Consider the following 16,490-nt stretch of genomic DNA (forward strand, 5'->3'; position numbering starts at 1 on the left):
ATGGGCCAGGTGGGTTGACATGGGGGTAGTTTGCAACATGCCAGTGGGAGAGGAGGTGGGGCCAAAGGGCTATTGCTCTCGCATAGGGGGTGGTGTGGGGTCAGGGGCCTGACTCACCTCTAGCAGGAACCTTGGACTCTCTGGCATGAATCTCAGGGCCACCATGGACACGGTACAGGGCAGAGCACAGATGATGACAAACACCCTCCAGCTGTGGAAGTGGTAATTGGTGCCCATGCTGAAGCCCCAGCCTGCGAAGACAGGGGATTTCTGACATTATCTTAGAGTAACCTTAAAGCACTGGTTCTCCAATGAGGGCATGAGAGCATCACCTGGGGAGCAAGTTAAAATGCAAACAAACAAACAAACAAACAAACAATAAATAAATAAATAAATAAATAAATAAAATGCAAACCCTTGACTGCCCCGAAGCTTCTGATGCAGAAGTCTGGATAGGCACTGGCAATGTGCATCTCAAGAACCCCCCCAGGGTTGGCCAGGTCTGACATTCACAGGGCTTTGGGCAAGAGTACACATGGAGGCAGCATCCCATATTTCTCTATATTCATTAAACTTTAAGTTAATAAACTGTTAAATGACAGATGTTCTATCCCCTTGCCTTGACAAATAAGGAGCCAGAAGGCTAGGCCGTGACCCACCCTTGCAAGACCCCTTTCATTTTTTCTCCTAGCCCCTCCCACGGAGTGAAGGGGCCTCATGTTGACACATGTGAACACATCACACTCCACCTCGGTGACAATGGGTATCCTTGTCATGATTCCTTGAGTTTAGTGGGATCTTCTCAGTTCTGAGTACCCAGAGCATGATCTGAATGGAAAGGAGGATGATCATGCATCAGGGGAAAGAAAGCCAGATCAGGGCCTTATGACCATGGGCATCCCTCTTACCCAGGTCAAACGGCAGTACCAGCCCCAGGTAATTCTAATGCAAAGGGTTCAGGATCACACTCTGAAAAGCACTCTCAGTCATATTATAGGCACATCTCATTTTATTGTGCATCACAGATATAGCATTTTTTACAAATTGAAGGTTTGTGTCAACCTTGCATCGAGCAAGTCTATTGGTATCACTTTTCTATCAGCATTCACTCACTTTGTGTCTCTGCATCGCATTTTGGCAATTTTCAAAACCTTTCAAACTTTTGCATTATTATTATATTTGTTATGGTGATCTGTGATCAGTTGTTACTACTTGCCAACAGCTCAGATGATGGTTAGCTTTTTTAGCAGCATTTTTAAAATTAAGGTATGTACTTTTTTTAGACATAATGCTATTTGCACGTTTAGTAGACTGCAGTTTGATGTAAACATAACTACTTTTAGATGCACTAGGAAACCAAATAATTTATTTGATTCATTATACTGTGATATTTGCTTTATTGGGGTGGTCTGAAACCAAACCCATATCTCCAAGGTATGCCTATATTAATTTTTTTTAATTTTAAGGAGACAGGGCTTCTAAATTCAAATGAATTCTATCATCACTGAAATGGAGAGCTCCTACTCAGCATTCGTTATTGGAGGCATTTCTTTTTTTAAAATATATTTTATTTATTTATTTATTTATTTATTAGAGAGAGAGCACAGTGGGAATTGGAAGTGGCAGAGAAGAGAGACAGACTCCCCACTGAGCAGAGAACCCAACGTGGTGGGGCTTGACCCCAGGACTCCGGAATCATGACCTGAGCTAAAAGCAGATGCTTAATCAACTGAGCTACCCAGGTGCCTCTTGAAAACATTTCTAAAATTCATTTTTAGAAATTGCCTCTGTATCTACAAAACATTATTTCAAATATCCTCATGGGTCACAGAAGTCCCTCCTTTACGGAATGGGTAGCACAGTGGAAAGAGCCTAGATTTCTTTAGTCATGAGATCAAAGTACAAATCCTGGTTTTCTCATATCATTACTGGGTTGGTGGGTTTTCACAGCTGCAGAATGCAGGTAACAATATCACCACAGATCTGATAAGTGCAAAAGCTCCTGGCAATCAATAATAATTCATCTGCTTTGAGAGTAGATTTGGTTTGCTTAGAAATGGCTAATTTACATTTAGTACCAAAGTTGTTGACTGAAATAGATGAACATCAGCAAGGATCGGCAAAATAATTGCTTCTTAAAAAAAAACAACCCAAGGTTAAGGGGCATCTGGGTGGCTCAGTGTGTTAAGCATCTGACCCTTGATTTTGGCTTGGGTCATGATCTCAGGGTCGTGAGATTGGGCCCCACATTGGGCTCCATACTCAGCGGGGAATCTACTTGAGATTCTATCTCTCCCTCTCCTTTTGCCCCTCTCCCTACTCATTAAATAAATAAATAAATAAATAAATAAATAAATAAATAATACAAGGCTCTAAAATGGCTTGGTTTTCTCATGCCACTCAAAGTAGCTCTGAAGACCATTCCAACAGCATTTTTTTAAAAACACAAAACTATAAATGGGGGACATCTGGGTGGCTCAGTGGTTGAGCACCTGCTTTTGGCTCAGATCGTGATCCCGGGGTCCTGGGATCGAGTCCCACATCAGGTTCACTGCAGGGAGCCTGCTTCACCCTCTGCCTGTGTCTCTGCCTTTCTCTGTGTCTCTCATGAATAAATAAAATCTTTTTTAAAAACTGTATAAATGAATAAATATATTCATAGAAATAAATATATTTTCTAAAGTTCAGAGGGTAATCATTATTGGGACATAAAATCTCTATTCCATTTACTATCTGTGAAGCACAATAAAATGAAATGTCTATGCATAAAAATATATCACGTGGCCAACTGCAGTGCTGGGCAGTGAGTGTCTTGAACGCTTTATTACTCTCATTGTGTTTTGACCATTTCTACTTGCCCTTGACTCTTAACTCATTGTGCTTCAACTCACTCTACTTGCACTACTGTTTCTGATGATATTTCCTACTCTGTGCTACTGAAGGACTTGCCAGAGGGAACCCCAGGTGGAAAAACGTGGGACTGAAGCTGCTGTGACACATTTGTCCACACAACACACACATCATCCAACTTTCTCAACCAAAATCAAATCTCTTTTTGCACAGCATGCTCTCCCTGGGGTTTGTTTGTTTTCATTTTAATTAAGAAACCTTTCATTTCTCCTGACAGTAACACTAGAAAGAGGAAGATAAAACCATAGTAATATTTACACATCTTGCAGCTCATATCAAAAGCTACTCTGGAGTAATTAGAAGTCAAGTTGATCAAAACTACGTAGCAGTCAAACTCAGGTGGATAATGAGGGAAGGACAGCAGAAGTGGGTACGTTTATAAAGCATTCTTCCTGAGACAAATTTTTTTCTTTATGATAATATGTGTAAATTATCCCAAATACGTTACTCCCTCATGCCTCTGTGATTTTTATGGTGATTTTAGTAATCTGCATTTATTGCATTCATTAGGCAGATCTTTGGGACTTTAAATTAAATAAAATTAAATAGTGAACTGCTTCCAAATATATAGAACAACTATTAATTTGGAGACAGGGATTGTTCTGTTCACTGATCTTTTAGCTTGCCCTACTTTTCTCCATCAGGATTTCACAAACAGCTGGTGGTGCTGACTACAATGGGAATTAATCTTCCATAATATATCCAATTTTTTTTCTGGGCTGTGACCATGAGTTCCCAAGAAAACATTCTGAGTTTTGTAATTTTCTTTCTCAATGACTCAGTCACCCAAATTCCTGGTGCCAAGACCTCCCATCACTTCATTCCTGCAAAAGCGATTAAGTGGGTTGCACAAGCCATCCACAAACATCAGTCTCCTTTTCTGTTGTCACACTGGCATTTGTCCCTGCTGAGTGGAGGGGTGTTAGAGGATTAACATCTCGGGCACATTGAGAAATATCATCAAATGTATGGTTCACTGTGGACACAACATCTGGTCCTGGTAAAATGAGGCTTAAAATGAATAATCACTCCTGTTACCCTGTGATTCTAGAATACCATGTTTCTAGGGTGGGTTTCCCCCAGCTAATGCTTGTTTCAAAGATACCCAATTGCCCAAGTGGTTTGGATCTTTTTTCTTTTTAAGATTTATTTATGTATTCCTGAGAGACACAGAGAGAGGCAGAGACATAGGCAGATGGAGAAGTAGGCTCATTGTGGGGAGCCCAATGTGGGACTCAATCCCAGAAACCCGGAATCACACCTGAGCCAAAGGCAGACACTCAACCACTGAGCCACCCAGGTGCCCTAGAGGCTTGGATCTTAAAAATGGACATAAAAGTCACAGATTTCATACAAGCATACAAACAGGAAAAATATTCTGTACATTTGGGGTAAAATGATTGAACCACAAGCCCTGATATTGGCCAGCAGTGGCCAGCCAGCAGCCATGTGGCCCCTCTGCCATGGGCATCCCATTCAGTCTTGGTCAACACACTCCCAGCCTAAATCTTTGTATCACTTCCTTAGCAGCCATACCCTCAGACGGGAGTGTGTGCTTGTGTGTGTAAAGCAGAATGAAAAAACGATGCAGCATGTAGTAACTGTTGTGCATGGCCCCTGTCACAACACCCCGCACCAGGAGGGCTCCACTGTGCTCGGCCACCTGATATGGGTGGGACTGACCCTACCCCATCCCCACTCCTGCTGGATTTGAGGAAGGAAGTACCTGGAAACCAATCAGGACCCAGCATCCTCTGGAGTGTAGTGATTGGTTGAGGTGGGAACATGACCTAAGCCTAGCCAGTCGAGGTTCCGCAAGCTTCCCTTAGGGAACAAGCAGTCTGCAAATAAGGAGGCTGACACTGTTAATGTTATCAGGAGGGAAGCTAGCTCAAGTGTAAGAATCGTTTTAAATATTTTATTTATTTATTCACGAGAGACACACAGAGAAGCAGAGACATAAGCAGAGGGAGAAGCAGGCCCCACACAGAGTCTGACGACCTGAGCCAAAGGCAGATGGTCACGACCTGAGCCAAAGGCAGATGGTCAACAATTGAGCCACCCAGGTGCCCAAGAATTGTTTTAAACATATTCTCTGCACTGCTCTTTGCATCTCAGGAATTACTGAATGTGAGGGCTGGCACGATATCTACAGTCTGCTCTTTTGCTTCCTTCTCTCTCCTTATAGGTAAAGGAAGACACCAGACAAGATGGAGGGACTTATCCCCAGTCACACACCACCACTATTTTGACTCAGCTTTTATTCAGATTTTACTTGTCGCCCATGCCCCCCTCCAAAAAAGGATTTTTTTTTTTACTCATTTAATTTAAATGTGGAAATAGTTTCTTAGCACTCACACAGTTGGATCAGTTAACAGTATAAATGATGTTATAGCAAGAACTGGGGAGAGGGGAAGTGATTCCTCTGACCCATATAACCCACAGCACAGTACAGGGATCATTAAAGTGTGTGTTCGGGTGCTAGACAGAGTGCAGAAATGATGTTAGGAGTAATATGATTTTGTATCTAAAAATGATGGAGAATTGCTTTTGGTGACAGAATTATCTGGAAAACTCTTTAGCTGTTTATTTCATTATTCTTGTTCATATTTCTTCTCTGTTTCTTAGATGAAACCCAGTGGGTTCTCAAAGACTAGACAGGACAAAGATTACTTGTTCCCAAATCCATTTCTGGACACACAACAAGATTACATTGCCAAGTGTCCTTGGCAGTAGGGGTGATCAGATTACAGATTTGGGGCCAGTGAGTTGTAAGCAGGGAGGACACATTCCATTTCCCAGCCTGCCTTTCAGAGCCTTCCATCTAGAACTGCCCATGCTCTTTCCCCAACCAGAGACTTCAAGCCACACGTTGAAGACAGTGGAATCACATGTAGGAAGGAGTCTGAGCCCCAATATTACCGATGAAGCAGAGCCACCTGCAGATCAGAAACATTAGCCATACTTTACAAGTGGGGAAACTTTTGTTGTGTTAAACCACTGAGATTTCAGGGTTTATCAGATTACCAGAATAATGCACCCAGGATCACCTTAACTAATAAAGTAGGCATTGTCTACACTAAAGCTGCTTCTTAAAGAAATATACATGGAACCTCCATCACCTGCAAATACACAGAGGATGAGGTTTCAAAAACACCAAGGAGGTGAATGGGTAGAAAAATGTTGGTTAGCTTCAGGGCAGTTACCTGCTACCCTTCTAGGTCTGTAGGTTTCTAAATGATGACAAAGCCTATACCTGTAATTGGTGGTTTACAAAAAAAAAAAAAAAAACCTTGAAGGACGCAGGACGCGATGGCAGTTATTGCCCAGGATGCTCAAAAGACATAATCAAATTCAAAACTGCTGCCTTCTCCCTACTTTACTCTTAACAAAACCAATTGTGAAAGTAAACATTGCCAGGTCTCTGTCCAGAGAATCCGGTTTTTGCAATTACCCAGGATAATAAAATTGTCCCGGCTGAATCCAAGACCTTGTCTGTAAGGGCTCTCCACTTCGGCAGCCAAACAAGAGTGACAGCAGGCACTAGAGTGGAAAGTACTACATGGGGGTAGGAGGCAGGCAGAGCATCCAGTCAAGGTCATGCCAGGGACCTGACCTTAGCCAAGTCACCAACTTCTCTTGACTTCTGTTCCATCATCTATAAATGGGGTTCCCGAAGCCTAACTTTATGACTGCGGGAGGAGGGCTAGGGAGGTAAAGATTGAAATTCTTTCAAATAAAAGGAAGTAAAGAAGAAAGGGATGGAGAGAGGGAGGGAGGGAGGCAAGAAGAACAGTTTGTATTATTTCCAGAAAGACATGTATATTGAAATTAGTGATGTGTATCCAGTATTGGAAGTTCTATAGAAAGATCAAAGGTATAAAAGGGAACTGTGTGTGAGTATGGGGAATAAGGTTAAGGACAGGAAATGTTGGCTGCAGGTTCCATAGTAACAAGGGCCCCTGGGCTATCTGAAGGCAGGGCACTCACCGTAGTGTGGAATGATGCTCCAAGCCATGGCAGATGCATAGATGCCCCCCGTCATCCAGAAGATGCCCAGCCAACTAAGATGTTCTCCTCGCTTCTCACGAGATAAGAATTCAGAAAAATAGGCAAAAACAATGGGCAGAGCACCCCCGATCCTGCGAAAATAAGATGCCAAAAAGAATCAAGTCATAACACTAAAAATGGTCATGCCAGAAGCCTAGTTACCTTATACTCCACCTTTGTGAGTTTGAAAGACCAGCCAAGGCAGTGTCGGGTTATGTGACCTTACACACTGACTTTACAACCTTTTCTAAGGTTCAACTTTAATACAGTATCTTGGAAGTCAAATACAAAACTCAGTCCAAGGTTTTCTGGAGGTACCACTCAGGGCTAGAGTAGCAGGATGGTCTATAAGGGTCTAGCAAAGCCCTGCATGTACATACCCTATGCCTGAGAGGAGACGGCAGAAGAGGAAGGCTCCATATCCCTGCACGAAGGAGGAGAGAGAAGCGAAGGAAGCGTTGAGGGCCAGAGACATGCTGAGGACTCTCTTCCTCCCCAGCTTATCTGCCAGGCCTCCCAGGACGAAGGCCCCCGCCATCATTCCTAGGTAGACAATCAGCCCTGTGAGGGTGAAAGGAAAAAGAGAAGAGAGGGTGGAAAGAAGATACAAAACATTAGAAACCATGCAATGTGCTAGAAAATCCAATGCCCATTTTTATGTATTCTAGAAATTTCATGTCAAAGACATAAAAGGTGGACTATAACAGATGTTCATGGCAAATTAGAAGTATGGTACAGACTCAAATCCTTAAGAATGCTATTCAAAAAAATAGCCTCACAGATTGATACATATGTGCACATACTAAAATAGATCAACCATAGCTCGGTCTGATGTACCTTTCTTGAAGATGACTCTTTTAGAGGCATAATCTGCAGAAGGCAGTGCTGTCATTTTATTTTTAAGTGAAAAAGAATGTTTGTGTATAAAAATCCCTACCTGCAGGGGTAGGTTTAAAGAGAGAATTTCCAGGGAAAAGGCCAAAAGGGTGGAAGGAACATGGGAAGGAAGAAAAATGTAAAAGTGTAAAGTAGCAATTACCAATAAGCCTGGCTATTTTATTGTTCCAAAAAAGATCTTCTCCACACTACAACCAACGTTCAGATTTCTTAGGGGAATGCATAAGAGACAAGCAATGAGCTGTCCTGTCTTTAAGACATGTAACTTCTACTTGCCTTCTAATAATAAGATCAGTCAATTTAAGGTATCATATAAATATATTGTTGTTGACATGTTTATGGTGTTCCAGTGAAAGTCAGCATCCTCACAGACATGGCACATCTCCAAAAGCATATGGATGATTCCTTCCTGATAAATAGTGAGTGCTTACTAATTATCAACGACTGTGCTAAGTCCGTATGTGATTTACTACTTCTCTGAAGGAAACTTTGCAGACCATCCTTCATGAGGATAAAATGCTGAATGCAAATTATGGAAGGATCCTTTCACCCAGCCTTAACTGTAAATCAAACGATGAACACAAATTGTCTTTCACAGAAAGGAAGCTTTTGGACATACAGATGCTTTATTTATGCAGATGTGTGCCAGGAAGGGCCGACATAAAGCAAAGAGCTTCAATTAGCTGATTAATCAACTTGAAGGCTGGTTCCCAAAAGGAAAGATTTAACTATGCTCTGTTTTATCTTCCCAATGACAGAGTTCGTTCTTTTATCGTCTTATTCTATGAGATGAAAAGAAATGATAGCTTTGATGTTGTCAATGGCTTTCATGAAGATTTCCTTCACTTACCTGGATTGTAACTCTTAGCCTTTACATAGCTCAACACTATGTAAGATGCTATTTCCTTTTATATTTCGGTGTATGCTGTTACTTCATGGAATATGTCAACGGGTCTACAAAGTATCTATTAAATGTCTGTTATTAGGTAAGCACTCTTATAGTTACTGGGGATACAGTGAGGTAGAAACACATGAAAATCCCTGCCTTCACAGAGCTTACATTCCATTTAGGGGAAAAGAGATAATAAATACATGAGCAAAATATACGGTTAGTGGGGAACTGATAAGAGTTCTAGAGAAAAATAATGTGAAGGAGGGGAACAGGGAGATCCAGGCTGGGAGGTAGCAATTTTAAAGAAGATATTTCAGGAGGCCCTCACTGAGATGGGACATTTGGACAAAGACCTTAAGGAAGCCAACCATGGGGATATCTAAGGGAAATTACTGAGCCTGTGCTCCTGATCTGCCATTTCTCTGCATACTTGAAGGATCCACAGAGAAGTAATAGAGTGAGGACACCTCCTCCTCCCTATTTCACCAGTTTCCCAGCCCAAAGCTCCCAAAATGTAATGAGCAATTTCCTACTAATATTAAGTCACCAACACTTGTGTTTCGGAAAATGAGTAAAGACTTGCAAACACAACTCAGTATATGTCATGCTGTGTTGTAATAACGTGTGAGTCAGTGTGCTCTGCTAGACTATGAGTTTATCTGCTATCCAGCCCTGACCAGCCAAGAGTCTCCAATATCTAGTTCCCTGCAGACTTAATCTTGCTCAGTTCTTAGCCATTGTGAGCCATGTCCAGCAGAACTGCCTTACTCACTGATGAGTGAGTGATGCCTTACTCACACATCTGCTGCTGCCATCCCCACGCCCACCAGATAAGCCTGATTGAAGGTCAGACTGCAGCCTCCCTGTTACTTTCACCTCATGGTTTCAGTCCGCATAACTGGCTCATGACTGTGATCCTGATCCCCATGCTAGTTTCTGATTAGCATCTCATATCCCAACCAATTGGGAAAGACCCAAACTCTGTCTATGCCTAGCCAGGTTCTCCCCAGGAAAGAACTGGATTCTATTTCCTCTGACTTAGGTAACCTACCAACATGCTGGCCATAGTCAGGAGCCCCATACCTGAGATGCCCTGTCCTTCTGGGTAGACTACTGGGATATCACCACCAGCCCAACTCAAAGTGGGGTTTTACCCAAGTCCTTTGTACTTGGTAATTTAGAATTCTAGACCAGAGCAGAGAGGGAACATCTTTTTCCAAGTTAGATCTATTCAGCTCCCAAAATTTGTTGGCTTCAGCTCAACTCCTTGTCAAGAATTTCCAATACCCCATTCAGCCAACAAATACCTGGTGGTTCTCTCATGATATGTGGTCAATAACATTTGGAATAAAGAAACAGATATTGAAAGGAAGGAAGAGAGGATGAAGGGAGGGAGGAAGAGAGCCTTACCCAAATTGCAAAGTAAGTGTTATGGATGCTTTAAGACAGTGAGTAATCCAGCAATAGGTCATGAGAGCCTAATGTATCAACTCATAGCACCGAGGTAGCAAACACAGAGTGAGCACTCGCTACTAGCCTGGCTCCATGTGAACCATTTCACAGGCATTGTTGGTCCCATATAATGCTTATAACAACTCAGTGGATACCACTTCTGTCCCTGTTTTGTAAAGGAGGAAACTGATTCACAGAGAGGTAAAGTGGTTCCCCAAGGTTACACAACTAGTGAAGTACGAAGATTGTAATCTGGGAATTCCAACCTCAGAGTTGAGACTTTAACTACTACCCTTTACTGTTCTTTATAGATAAGCATCAGATAGATTTCTTAGCTTTGTATTAGTTTATTATTTCCGTGTTTGCTCACCCTCAGAGTGGGGCATGGTTCCTTCCTTTCAAGGAGATAAACAGTAAATTATGTGATTATCTCCTGGTGAGAAAGAACATTCCAATAAAGGCGTATGTCAGGTAATATGCAAAATGGAGAAAGAGCACAGTCTGGATGCACCTCACTCAATGTGGGAAGGCTTCCAAAAGAAAGTCATTGAGTTGCTGGTGAAGGACAAACAGAAGTTATTCAGGTTTCTATCTTGGTGGTTGGGGTAGTGCATCACAGGCAGTGGCAGGCAGCACATGCAAAAGACAGGGAGACAAAAAGAATACCTGATATGTTTGGGCAACAATGTTAGAGTAGTTCAATGTGAGTAGAGCAGAGTGTACATGGGGGAACCTAGTAAGGGATTGGGGCTAGGAGGTAGAGCAAAGGGCACACCATAAATGGCTCATTGGTGCGCATGCATGCATGTGAGAGAGAAAGAGAAAAAACCTATGCATTTTTTGATCCTTGCATGTGTAGTTATATGTGTGCATGTTGCTGTTTGCACCATGTATGTGGGCCTATAAATTGGGAGGAAGGAAGAAGAGAAATCAGAGGAGTGGTCAGGAGACTTGCTGAGAACCAGTCTGTACACCCTAGCCCTGGTCCCACCCTGGTCTCTCATGAGATGAGAAAAACACTAGTATCCAAGTTTGTTTTTCTTTTTCCAGTAAAGCTGTCTTTAGCACTTCTCAAATGCTACTGTGCACACACAAATCATGGAAGGATCTTAGTGAAATCAGACTCTGATTCAGTAAGTCAGATGTGGGGTCTGAGATTCTCCATTTTTTTTTAAATGAGAGAGAGAGAAAGTGAGCATGCTAGCTGGAATGGGCGAGTGGGCAAAGGGAGGGGGTGGAAGAGAATCTTAAGCAGGCTGCATGCCCAGTGTGGAGCCTGTCGTGGGGCTCCATCTCATGACCCTGAGATCACGGCCTGAGGCAAAATCAAGAGTCAGACACTCAACCAACTGTGCCGCCCAGGTGCCTAAGATTATGCATTTCTAACAAGACTGATGTTGCTGATCCATGGACCACAGTCTGAGCAATGGGAGGCCATAGCATACCCATCCTCCTGGAAGCACAGTGAGGGGATAGTGATGAGAATTCTGGCCTTAGAATCTCAAAATGTCCTTCACTGATTGTGAGATTTGGGAGGAAATTCTCACACTCTCTGAGGGCCTTACCACCACATGTGTAAACTGATTACTAGAGAATTTCCAAGCTGCCTTCCTATTCATTTGTCTTTCAAAACTATAAATCATGAATGATGAAGTTGTGTAGTTTTCCCAGGAAGAACATGTTCGGATTTTGGAAATAAACCCAGTGACACATGTTTGATCAAACTATTGTGAAGCCCACACAAGACATGTCTATGGATGACACATGGCCAGTAGAACCATCAGTGTGCAATCTCAGCGACGGACTTTGTGCCAGTTGTTATTCAGCACCTACTTGGTCCATAAACACCTGTGCGTTGCCAGCCAGTCACTGCTAGGCCCTGGCAATAGGGAGGCAGGAGAGAGAGAGAGAGAGAGAGAGAGAGAGAGAGAGGCTGAAAGGCTGGAGCAGGAAGAAGGGACCTGTGCTTTCTGTTCCTATGACTTCCACCTCAGCGTTGTTCACCAGGCAGCAGCAATGCTGTTCCACATGGGAGCAGCTGAATCCAATTAGCAGAACCAGCCACATCCTGCCATCCCCTCTTCTCCCACACCAACACCAGCCAGGGAGGGTCCCCCCACTTCCAGAGATCTGAATTATAGCTCCATGAGCTCCCTTCTCTGAGCATTTTGAGGCAGAGTAATTCCATTCTCTTCCCTTTCTTCCCACAGTCCTAGGGTGGCAGCTGCTCCCTGCATTCACTATCTCAGTATACTTTATAAACACATTTTACTCACCCTGCTAAAAATTTCTTATATTAAATTCTGTCTATTCTAGTAACTGACTATACTCTGACCGATCCAGACACATCAGCAAACTGATGTATCACAGAGATTCGGTTTGGGATCCAATTCCCTTTCTTTACTGGCTAAGGCTGCTGAGCCCCAGATCTGGTCAGTGACTCTCCTGGAAATTCCCTGCTGGCTCAGGACCTGCTGGCACTGCGATTCTGCTGTCCTGGCTCCTAGCCTGGGGCTTTTGTTACTTACTGTCCAAGGCAGAGGAAGAACTAGAAAGAATAAGAAAAGCTTTTCAAGATGCTGTTGTCCGGGATCAGAATACGCAGCCCCAAAAAGTGCCACTTTGGTCTAAGGATTATTTTGAGCTGAAGATGGTTGAGAAACAGCACATTCCAAAAGAAAGCTCCCTGCCCTCCTGCATATTTGCCTAAAAGCAGGCCTAGGCGTTTCATCACCACAGACTCTTACCAGCCCAGAGACAGCACAAAGAAGGATGGACATAACGAAGCTTCCTAAAACAACATTAAGGGGGGCATGTGATGGAATGAGCATTGGATATTATGTAAGACTGATGAATTCCCAACTTCTGCCTCTGAAACCAATTAGACATAATGTTAATTAATTAAAGTTAAATAAAAAAATTTTTAAAAGAATGTGAATCAAAAATTTTTAAAAATTAAAAATGATAATAAAAACCAAAACAATCTTGTCTTCCATTAGTTTGCCCCGTTTGCCACCCAGGGAAGCCTACAACCCTGCTCTTTTGTCTTGTTCCTTCTTTCCAAGTGTATTGTTCTTTGTGAAGTTCCTATCTAAAACCCAAGTCCTGGGCAGCCCGGGCGGCTCAGCGGTTTAGCGCCACCTTCAGCCCAGGGCGTGATCCTGGAGACCCGGGATCGAGTCCCACTTCCGGCTCCCTGCATGGAGCCTGCTTCTCCCTCTGCCTGTGCCTCTGCTTCTCTCCCTCTCTCTCTCATGAATAAATGAATAAAATATTTAAAAAATAAATAAAAATAAAAAATAAAAGCCAAGTCCTAACCACCCCTTTGAATGACTCCAGTGTAAGACACGTGCTAATAAATGGTTTTTCTTTTGCTAATCAATCTTTTGTCAGTTTAATTCACTCGGCCTCCAGCCTGGGAGGGCTGAGGGAAGAAGCTTTTCCTCCCCTGCACTTGTTGGAAGGCTATGACAAGGATGAATGAAGGGAAGAGGGGCCAATCCACAGAGAAGAGAAATATAAAATTAACAATGCCTCTGAAATGGCTGTGCTATTAAATGTATTTAAAATTTGTCTTTAGCAGAAGAAATTAAGACAATAAATTTGGAAAACTGAAATGTAATGGAGTTATCAAAAATTACTTTAGCACAAAGCAGATAAGGGACTAGCTAGAAGGTGAGAAAGTCTATTATCCTTCAGTTCCCCTCAACAAGCTCAATGGCAGATTAAGGAAATCTCCCCTCCTACAATAAATGAGCGTTTTAAGAAAATCATAAGCCAAAATTGCTACTTTCAGAGTAGGGTTGATGAGGGTAAAGGGAAGGGGATGTGGGAGGGTGAGAGGAAGTTTTAATGGGTGATAACACCACAGAGGAAATGAAATATGTCTCCATGGAAGAAAGAGGAGCCCACAATGAGCAAGAGGTGCCATAAAAAAGAAGAGCCCAATCTTGAAAGAGAGATGATCCAGTTCCCAGTCCCGGTTCCACCAATTACCCACAGCATGACCAGAGGCAACCCATTCAGCTTCTCTGATCCTTGTTCCTTCTTTGTAAAAGTCAGATGATAGTGCTTAGTGCTCATCTTGTGGAGTTGTTAGCATGACACAGCACAGTGGATTGGAAGCACCCTAGCAGGATGCTAGCAGGATGCTAGCACAAAAGTAAATGCACAATTAATCAAAGTTGCTATTGTTAGGAGCAGCAGCAGCATAGAACTGGCTGTGACCTAAGAAAGCCCAGGGTTAGAAAAATGAAAATAAGTTGGTGGTATTTTAAAGTCAAACCAATCATATTTTAAAGGAATTGGAGGCAAGGGAACAGAGACTAGCAGAAGAAATTTATTTATAGTAGCACGCCCTTTAAACGCACCTCCCTTCCTCCCTACCTGAAGAAGAAGCCAGGTTCCAATAAAAAGCTTTTTTTAACTACAACATTTTTCAAGTTTCCTCTAAGGAAACTTTTCTGGGAATTGTTTTTTCCTTTTGCTAACTCATATTTAAGCTGCCAGATTGATTGTCCTCTCCTTAGAGAGGCATCCCTGATATTCCAAACTAGAACTCAACAAACTTTTTCTGTTAAAGGGGCAGAGAAAAAAAAATCTTTCACTTGTAAATAATTTACTTTGCAGATTTCCTATGGTCGCAGTGACATCTTCTTCTTCCTTTTTTCTTTATAATCCTTTAAAAATGTAAAAACAAAAGGAGGCCATAGTTTCCTGACGCCCTGTTCCAAAGGAAATTCTCTCCTCCCTGCTGGTATTTCTGCAACATACCACTCCTTCTTTCCTATCACATGTATCTGTTTGCTATTATACACTCATTTGTTCAATATCTGTCCAGTCCCTCAGACTGTAGACCCCTAGAGGAAAGGACTGTGTTGGTTTTGTTTGAGTGAAATTCTCTCTGTGTCTCTAGCATCTAGCTCGGAGGCTGGCAGGCAGCAGCAATGCTGTTCAGATAGAAAAATCTGAAAAATACAAAAAAATGTACAAAAGTGAATGCAAAAATTGTCCATCATGCCATCCACCCAAAGCTATTGTGATAGCCTGTGTTACTCTTTGTATTTGTACTTGTACACATGCAACTACATACTCTATATGATTGAGACTATTCTGTATTAGAAGTTTCATGACCTATTTTCCATTTGCTAAATAACTCTACAAAGAACATCTTTATGCATATGTCCTTGTCTGTCATGGGGTCAGAATTGATTCCAAGAAATGAAATCATGAGGTCAAAGGGGCTCAGTGAGTTTGTGGTTCCTGAGACACGATGCCAAATCTCCTTCCAGAGAGCTAATCTACATCACAAACCTCTTGCAATCTCTAGAGATGCTTTTTGTGAATATACTCTCTGAGCATCGGAGGCAGTGGGATGAAGTATACAATTAACCAAGGACAAAGAAGCCATTTCTAACTTTCTTTCTTGAATACATGGAAATTAAATGCATTAATTACCCTGGGAAGATTCTAAGCTTCCTTTCCTTGCAACCACTCATTTATTGGACTATACATACATGCTTTGCAAGGATCAAAATTAGCACCTCCCAAATGAACTATCTCCATTACATCTCTTTATTATTCAAACAAACATACCTTTATAAAGAGCGATATTTTCTTGGACTAGGGTCTGGGAAGTTAATTTCATAAAGATTTCATGTATACAGGAATCCCCCAGTGACATCTCATTTTGGTATTAAGTCATGGAAGAATTTCAGGCTATCTATCTGCACACCTCCATGAAATCAGATGCATTAGGTTAAGTCAGCCAAGTGCTGTGTGTGTATGACATGTGGATGCTTGGAAACTTCTGGGATGAATAAACACTTTCTTTTGGATCCAGGTACTTGGCACAGAAAAGGTTTGGCTTTAACAACTTGTCAAGTGAAAACAAATCTGGCAATCACGATGTTGGACTTTTCTAGTACTTTATGTGTCCAATAAACTCAAGTGAATGAATCTTTGGTAGTAGGTTGACTTTCCTTACCTATCAAAAGTTGGAATTCTTTTCCAAATGTCACATATTTATTTAAAAACAAATGGGCAGACGAGAAAGGAAGGACAAAGGAACTAGTATCTGTTCAGCTCCTATCACATGCTAAGTACTATAGTAGGTGACATAGGTTACAATTTCAACTTGTCATTCCAACAACATGAGGGAAGTACTAATATCTTCATTAACAGGTGAGGAACTTGAGATTAAGAGTTTTCCTCTCTGATCACAATTATTAAAATATCTAAGTAAAGTTTTTCTGATATCTGATGGAAGAAATCTAGGTTTGCAGTTGAG

The 16,490-nt window shown here is 42.0% G+C and overlaps 1 protein-coding gene across 6 annotated transcripts in view; it reads right to left on the minus strand.

Moving 5' to 3' along the window:
* Window positions 1-16,490, minus strand: part of SV2B (synaptic vesicle glycoprotein 2B) — a 173,594-nt gene that overhangs the window by 36,353 nt on the left and 120,751 nt on the right. For all 6 annotated transcript variants that reach the window (XM_038532758.1, XM_038532755.1, XM_038532753.1 and 3 more), the window contains 3 exons: window positions 7,341-7,521; window positions 6,901-7,052; window positions 118-251 (listed from right to left, as the gene is read on the minus strand). In XM_038532758.1, coding sequence (XP_038388686.1) covers window positions 118-251; window positions 6,901-7,052; window positions 7,341-7,521 — 467 coding nt within the window. The remainder of the gene's footprint in view (window positions 1-117; window positions 252-6,900; window positions 7,053-7,340; window positions 7,522-16,490) is intronic.

Source organism: Canis lupus, chromosome 3 (assembly GCF_011100685.1).
Source record: "Canis lupus familiaris isolate Mischka breed German Shepherd chromosome 3, alternate assembly UU_Cfam_GSD_1.0, whole genome shotgun sequence".
In the NCBI taxonomy this organism is placed as follows: domain Eukaryota; kingdom Metazoa; phylum Chordata; class Mammalia; order Carnivora; family Canidae; genus Canis; species Canis lupus.